The following is an 8,519-nucleotide window of genomic DNA, read 5'->3' on the forward strand; positions in this document are numbered from 1 at the left end:
CCCCCCAAATCCTCCTCTTGTCCGATTCAATTCTTCCCAAGTAAGCTTCTTCTTCGATTCTCTTATCACACCAATCGTAATTGTTTCCTGAGTTCTCCTTGTATACACATACGTTCTTCACTTTCACAGTTTTTTTTCTTTCTTTGTTCTCGATCTCTCTAATCGAAGAGATTAAGAAACCTAATTCGTATTTTTTCTAATGTAATGCAACGGTATTAGGAACTGAGACCTTTGATTTAATTTTTAATTTCAAAGATTTGGATTCGAATTATTCTGTTTTCGATTCTGAAATTGGAACCTAATTTTTTTTTTGTAATCGTTGTGATCAAGTCGGTCACAGTGATATAGAAACCCTAATTTCTTGATTTTTCTTAGGTGCATGTAGTGATTGTATGTGTTGTTTGTTTCACAGGTGTGTGTGTGTGTGTTTGTTGAGAGAGGAACCATTTCATAATGGAAGTTTGCAATTGTATTGAACCGCAATGGCCGGCGGATGAATTGTTAATGAAATATCAATACATCTCAGATTTCTTCATTGCGATTGCATATTTCTCAATTCCTCTCGAGCTGATATACTTTGTGAAGAAATCTGCGGTTTTCCCTTATAGATGGGTGCTTGTTCAGTTTGGTGCTTTTATCGTTCTTTGTGGTGCGACGCATCTTATAAACTTATGGACGTTCACTACACATTCGAGAACCGTAGCGCTTGTGATGACTACCGCAAAAGGGTTAACCGCTGCTGTCTCTTGTGCTACTGCTTTGATGCTTGTTCATATTATTCCTGATCTGCTGAGTGTTAAGACGAGGGAGCTCTTCTTGAAAAATAAAGCTGCTGAGCTTGATAGAGAAATGGGATTGATTCGAACTCAGGAAGAAACTGGACGGCATGTCAGAATGCTGACTCATGAGATAAGAAGCACGTTAGATAGACATACTATTTTGAAGACTACACTTGTTGAGCTTGGTAGGACATTAGCTTTGGAGGAGTGTGCGTTGTGGATGCCTACTAGGACTGGGTTAGAGCTACAGCTTTCGTATACACTTCGTCAGCAACATCCTGTTGAGTATACGGTTCCCATTCAATTACCGGTGATCAACCAAGTGTTTGGTACTAGTAGGGCTGTTAAAATATCTCCTAATTCCCCTGTGGCTAGGTTGAGACCTGTCACTGGGAAATATATGCTTGGGGAGGTGGTCGCTGTGAGGGTTCCACTTCTCCACCTTTCCAATTTTCAGATTAATAACTGGCCTGAGCTTTCAACAAAGAGATATGCTCTTATGGTCTTGATGCTTCCTTCGGATAGTGCAAGACAATGGCATGTCCATGAGTTGGAACTCGTTGAAGTTGTTGCTGATCAGGTTCAGCATAATTTCTCTTTCCCATGTTTTTTTCTTTTGTTTCTTATAGTTTGGTTCAGTCTGAAGTTTGGTATTAACTATTTTCTAAACTTTTTTTCTCTTATTCCAGGTGGCTGTAGCTCTCTCACATGCTGCGATCCTAGAAGAGTCAATGCGAGCTAGGGACCTTCTCATGGAGCAGAATGTTGCTCTTGATCTAGCAAGACGAGAAGCAGAAACAGCAATCCGTGCCCGTAATGATTTCCTTGCAGTTATGAACCATGAGATGCGAACTCCTATGCACGCGATCATTGCACTCTCTTCCTTACTCCAAGAAACGGAATTAACCCCTGAACAAAGGCTGATGGTGGAAACAATACTTAAAAGTAGTAACCTTTTGGCAACTTTGATGAATGATGTCTTGGATCTTTCAAGGTTAGAAGATGGGAGCCTTCAACTTGAACTCGGGACATTCAATCTTCATACTTTATTTAGAGAGGTAACTACTAATATGTCAATGTTTGAATAGCTCTATGTTCCAGAAGTTATACTATTTGTGTACTTAATTGTTACATTTGAATCTTGGTGCAGATCCTCAGTCTGATAAAGCCTATCGCAGTTGTTAAGAAATTACCTATCACACTAAATCTTGCACCTGATTTGCCAGAATTTGTCGTTGGGGATGAGAAACGGCTAATGCAGATAATATTAAATATAGTTGGTAATGCTGTGAAATTCTCCAAACAAGGTAGTATCTCCGTAGCCGCTCTTGTCACCAAGTCAGACACTAGAGCTGCTGACTTTTTTGTCGTGCCAACTGGGAGTCATTTCTACTTGAGAGTGAAGGTTAGTATCTTTCACAAGCAGCTTGTATCTTAAACCATACCTGAACGTATTTCTTAGGTCTTAATCGTGGCGATTATTCAAATATAGGTAAAAGACTCTGGAGCAGGAATAAATCCTCAAGACATTCCTAAGCTATTTACTAAATTTGCACAAACACAATCTTTAGCGACGAGAAGTTCGGGAGGTAGTGGGCTTGGCCTCGCCATCTCCAAGAGGTTGAGCCTTATTTAGAGACACTTCTATGCTTTCTAATTTTTCTTCTCTTTTGGTATTGCTAACAGTTTGCTCATGTGCGTTTGATATGACAAGGTTTGTGAATTTGATGGAGGGTAACATTTGGATTGAGAGCGATGGTCTTGGAAAAGGATGCACGGCTATCTTTGATGTTAAACTTGGGATTTCAGAGGGTTCAAACGAATCTAAACAGTCAGGCATACCAAAGGTTCCAGCCATTCCTCGGCATGCAAATTTCAGTGGACTTAAGGTTCTTGTCATGGACGAGAACGGGTTAGTATAAGCCTCTCACCTTACTCCCTGTACATGGAGAAATTGGCGTGTAGAAGGAACACAGCCTGAATCTTATTGGAAGTGATTATTTTGGTTGCAGGGTAAGTAGAATGGTGACGAAGGGACTTCTTGTACACCTTGGATGCGAAGTGACCACGGTGAGTTCAAACGAGGAGTGTCTCCGAGTTGTGTCCCAGGAGCACAAAGTGGTCTTCATGGACGTGTGCATGCCCGGGGTCGAAAACTACCAAATCGCCATCCGTATACACGAGAAATTCACAAAACAACGCCACCAACGGCCACTGCTCGTGGCACTCACTGGTAACACCGACAAATCCACAAAGGAGAAGTGCATGAGCTTTGGTCTAGACGGTGTGTTACTCAAACCTGTATCTCTCGACAACATGAGAGACGTTCTGTCTGATCTTCTTGAACGACGGGTTCTGTATGAGGGCATGTAAAGGCATCGCCCCACCCCACCCAGAGGAGTGATTCTGCTCCCGGCTTTTTCTCCCGTAAAACATCGGAAGCTGATGTTCTCTGGTTTAATGTGTACATATCAGAGACTGTGGGATCGTTTTGGATGATGTCTAAAACCAGAAAGGAAATAACTTAAAACAGAAACTCTAGGCCGGTCTGTATCGTTGGCGATTCCGGTTAGAGAGGAACTAGACGTTGATGGTAAAATTATACCATTCCATATTACATATGTATGAGTATATGATTGATGTTGTTGTATCCTCCTTATATATCAGTTACATTCTTATTAAAATATTCGGATTGAGTCATGGACGCTTGTTGCGTGCATGTGTGATATTGATGTGCTATCATGGCGACAAGCTTTGCATATTTTAAAGATATAAAATTTGATGTTAACATTTTCGATGCAAACCTATCTCCTATCTATGTTACTGTCTACGCTACTGAATGAAAACACCCATTTGTCCAAAAAAAAAAAAAAAACATTTTCGATGTAATTGTAACGTCAATTTATAATGAAAAAAAAAAGGAAAAAGAAAAAGATTCCTCGAAATGCTAAAACAGCTGAAGTATATATGTAACTGCCGTTAACGATCGTTAAGTTGCGACTCAAATCCACCGACAATTCAAAGATGGAGTATGGTTAAATCAGATATATATTATATATTTAAATGAAGTAATTTTCTTATAGCAATAAAAGTTAAGTGTAAATAAACGTCAAAGCAGCATTTTCAAAAATAACACTTTTGCTATGTTATTTTTTTTTTTAAAAATACCTTTTTTATGTTGTCTATTTTCAAAAATATCCTTTTCCAATGTATAATACAATTAAATCTAAGCCTCTAAACTCCAAATAGTAAACCCTAACCCCTTAAAACTATATCCTAAATGTAATATAGAGAACCTAAAGCTAAAAAAAATTCTAAAAATTAAATGAAGATATTATAATTGTGTAAAAAGGGTAAAATGAAAATATTCACAAAAGAGTATTTTTGAAAAGGGATATCTCAAAAAGAGACATACTTGGGTTCACTTCTAGGGATGAACCTCTTCATTCACCCCCTTCTAAAATAAGGAAATAAAATCTGTATACATTATTATAAAATTAAAAATTCAAATCGTTTTTTTATAAACTCAAATCGATATATCATTTCATTCTAATTATAAAATTTAAACCCTAACCATCTTATTTATAAACCCAAACCGACATATAATTTTGCTCTAATTGTAAAATCTAAACCCTAACCATCTCATTTGTAAACCAACACCGACATATATTTTTGTTCTAATTGTAAAATCTAAATCCTAACCATCTCATTTGTAAACCCAAACAAACATAAAATTTCGTTTTAATTGTAAAATCTAAACCCTAACCATCTCATTTGTAAACCAACACCGACATATATTTTTGTTCTAATTGTAAAATCTAAATCCTAACCATCTCATTTGTAAACCCAAACAAACATAAAATTTCGTTTTAATTGTAAAATCTAAACCCTAACCATCTCATTTGTAAACCCAAACCGATATATAATTTTGTTTTAATTGTAAAATCTAAACCCTAACCACCTCATTTGTAAACCCAAACCGACATATAATTTCGTTTTAATTGTAAAATCTAAACAAAACCAATATCTAATTTTCCTTAAATAAAAGTATACAGAATTTGTTTCCTTAATTTGTTTTGATTTTTAATTTAATTTTGATTTTTTTTAAAGTCAAATATTAGATAGAATTTCTGATTGGTTGAGAGAGGAAAGGGTGGGGTGAACCTAAGTATTTATCTCTCAAAAATGGTATTTCTAACAAATTCTCAAAATTTTAGGCTTTGAATGTTTTGAAGATTTTTTAAAAAAGATTTTGGTTTTCATTTTTAGAAACTCATTTTTATACAGGAAACTCTCTAAAAATTAATAATGTTGGGACCATAACCTTTTATTAATTTATAGATATATTTTCTAATTATTTAAATTTTTGAAAATTAGGAATTGATACAATTTTATAAAAATAAGATTAGACTTTCGGATGTTATAAAATTTATGGTTTTGGAATTGAATTCGTAATATTTAAAAAACATTGTTGCAATAAATTACAAGTAAAATAGACAAATTCACTTATATATAGGACATACGTAAATTCAAGTTTATGAATAATAATATTAATTAGCGTATTTTTATGACATTTTATATAGTATTTCAATCATTATAGTTGGGAAATACAACATATCAATTGATTTATATATATGAGATCTAGGAGAATATTTATTTTTTAAAAGTATATATTATTAGATCAACATATTTATATATATAGATATATATATATATAAATATGTAAATTTACTTCATTTTTAATTTATGATATTATTGGAACTATATTTTACATGGAGATTCAAAAAATATTATCTTATTATTTTATCAATTTTTTTTAATTTTTACACTGGTCCGACTTGAGACCAACAAAATTTATATTTTATAATGTTTATTAATATATAGAGTATAAATTTATAGAGCTTTTACCGTACTAATCAAGATTTTGAAATTTTGGTTTTCCAAAAAAAAAGAAAATACTTTCCTAAAATTTAGGAAAACTATTTTGTTGTAATCTCCCATTTAAGATTCTCGATTTTTAGTGTATCTTATAATTTAGGAAATTTAGTTTTGGATTATTTACCTTAATTTTTCTCAAAAACCAAAAACCATTTTTAAAGATTTTTCATAAGAAAAACTATTGGTAAAATCTGAAACTAAAATCTAATATCTGAAAACTAAAAACTATATTCAAGTACTGATTACAAAAATAGCATCCATTCATGGCCTTAAATGTTTATTTTTTGTTTTCTTTTGTAAAAGTTTACTACGATTTACTAATTTTGTAATGATTGTTAAGGGTAGTTAAGTCGTGGGTTTAAATCCAGCAATAATTAAAAAATTAACCATGTTTAGATTAGATATAATATTTTTTTTTATCATCTGATTTTATATTATAACTGAACAGATTACAATATGTTAAATACAAAAAGGTAAAAATATAGAAATAGCCTAAACTAAGCTCAAACAAGAGAAGCATTATAAAATATAAAAGACAAGAGAAGCATTACAAAAATAGCTTCCAGAGACATGAGCCGGCAAGTTAAACACTTCCGGAAACAAATATACAAAGACTAAACAACCCAGAAAAAAAAAACAGATTACTAAGGAATAAACAAAAATCAAAGAAATAAAACTGCCCTGCTGAACCAGAAAGAAACTCACAAACTTTCCCATAGAACCTGTAAACGTCGGAGAGTACCAATAAGACCGGAAGTGCCATAAACATAATAGCACACCATGGACAAACCATCATCAGTACCGGCAGGAAAGAAAGCAAGCTCGAACGACATCAGAGAAACAAAAGCCACAACAATCTAGCCATACAAAACCAGTCATAAGAAATCGAGCCAAACTAGAGACAAAGAAGAAACCTTGAGATTCGACCTGAGACAAGCCTAAGAGTACTAACAGCTCTTACACACCGACCCTCGTCGACCCAACTTTAACCATCTACAGCTGAAAGACGATTCCACTACACGGTGACCTCCTCGCAAGAGAACAGCTGAAAGACGATTCCACTACTATGCCTAAAACCCAAAACCACAACTCAAAAGAGCCGCCGAAGAGAGATAGTAGATAGCTAGCAACAAAATACCATTCGGTTAACAAGCAGAAAGAACGAAACCTAGCATATAGCGCAAACATTGACTAGCCTCGAGACCTAATAGAGCAGAAAAACTAAGGATTGAATACCAACCAACAGAGAGTGCAAGTTTGAGAGAAGACCCAAACCACAAACTTCTCTTTGCAACCTGAAACCATCGGTTGAAGCCACACTAACACCAACAACACAGCCTTGATGAGAAACCGACAATCCAAAGAAGAGAGAAACGATTGAGATACCATACCAGACTAGGAGCCGATAAGCGTTCATCTCCTTCAAACCACCAGCCACCAGAGAACCACCAGGACCGAGCCACAACCAAGAGTAACCCGATAACTACCAGATCCGCCTCTACCACAACCAAATCTCACTACCGATGGCTTCGCCTTGTTCAATCGATCTTTGCTTCAAAGGGGTTTTGACAACAGAACCGCAACAACACCGGAAACAACATATCTAAACCAAAGAAAACACAAACTAAGAAGCATGACGAAGTACTATACCCACTCGCAGCTCCGACATGGAGCCCGACAGCCGGAGAGGGCCAATCGAAGAAATCTCCTTTTACTCGGCGGCGGCTGCACTTGGGAAAGAAATTAGTTTTTCTTCTTGATTATTATTATCAGATTAGATATACTATAAGGAGACACCTTTAAGTTTTTTTCTTATTAATATACTTTTAAATATTTTTTCTATATTAGGATTATGAGAATCAATTAATTTATAAAATTATAATTTATCAATAATTATAATTTATAGACATAGTTGTCAAAAAAAAGACATAGTTTCTTTTTGGTAAACTTTCAGAAAATACTTAAAATATAATTTAATTGTTATAATTAATATTTTTAGGGTCAGTTACAAAAATATAACAATTATCATGTTTTGAAGAGATTAGAACTACCGTTTGATATAATAAAAATATTAGAAATGAGCTCTAACAAAAAATTAATGTGTATATATGAAAATATATTTTGATAAATTTATATAATTATTAATTTCTATTATTGATGGGATTATATATTTATAAAAGAATTGCAAAAAAATATTATTTTATTATATCATCAAATGTGTCCAAAATTACATTAGTCCAATTTAAAATCAGATTAATCCTTAATTTATACCGTTTATTTTTTTTTTGGTAAGCGAAATTTATACGGTTTATTGGTATAACGAGTAGTATTTTAGAAAATGTTGTAACTTTTAATGTACTGTGGTTTCAATATAATTTAAAAATAAAAACTTCAACATCTACATTTACAAAACCATAAAACTTAACAAATGATTCTGAATAAAACTTAACAAATGATTCTGAATAAAACTGTGAGATGCGCCGCTTACTAAAACAACAACAGTGGCGTCCCTTCGTTTCTGCAACAAAACTCAACAATGGCTTCTTCTTCTCATCCAAAACTAATCCAAATCCAAACGAACACCAACAAACCCTCATCAACGCCATCTCCAAATCCTTACAATCAAACGACACCTGGGAAACTCTCTCCACCAAATTCTCCTCCACTGATCTATCAGACTCCCTCGTCTACCAAATCCTTCTCCGATTCAAACAACCCGAAACAGCGNGTTTTCAAAAATAATTTAAAAAAGAAAAACTTAAACATCTACATTTACAAAACCATAAAACTTAACAATGATTC

At 34.0% G+C, this 8,519-nt stretch overlaps 1 protein-coding gene across 1 annotated transcript; it reads left to right on the plus strand.

Moving 5' to 3' along the window:
- Positions 1-3,507, plus strand: LOC104750412 (ethylene receptor 1). The gene is made up of 7 exons (XM_010472204.2): positions 1-40; positions 413-1,359; positions 1,469-1,837; positions 1,930-2,184; positions 2,272-2,399; positions 2,494-2,691; positions 2,792-3,507. The coding sequence occupies exons 2-7, from the start codon at positions 454-456 to the stop codon at positions 3,150-3,152; spliced, it is 2,217 nt and encodes a 738-aa protein (XP_010470506.1). The 5' UTR covers positions 1-40; positions 413-453; the 3' UTR covers positions 3,153-3,507.

This window comes from Camelina sativa, chromosome 16 (assembly GCF_000633955.1).
Source record: "Camelina sativa cultivar DH55 chromosome 16, Cs, whole genome shotgun sequence".
In the NCBI taxonomy this organism is placed as follows: domain Eukaryota; kingdom Viridiplantae; phylum Streptophyta; class Magnoliopsida; order Brassicales; family Brassicaceae; genus Camelina; species Camelina sativa.

Excerpts from the sequence above, each read along its gene's own strand:
- LOC104750412 (XM_010472204.2), top strand. The coding sequence starts at position 454 with ATGGAAGTTTGCAATTGTATTGAACCGCAATGGCCGGCGGATGAATTG. Across the intron at positions 2,185-2,271 it reads ATTTCTACTTGAGAGTGAAG|GTAAAAGACTCTGGAGCAGG; the intron begins GTTAGTATCTTT and ends ATTCAAATATAG. Across the intron at positions 2,692-2,791 it reads CTTGTCATGGACGAGAACGG|GGTAAGTAGAATGGTGACGA; the intron begins GTTAGTATAAGC and ends TTTTGGTTGCAG.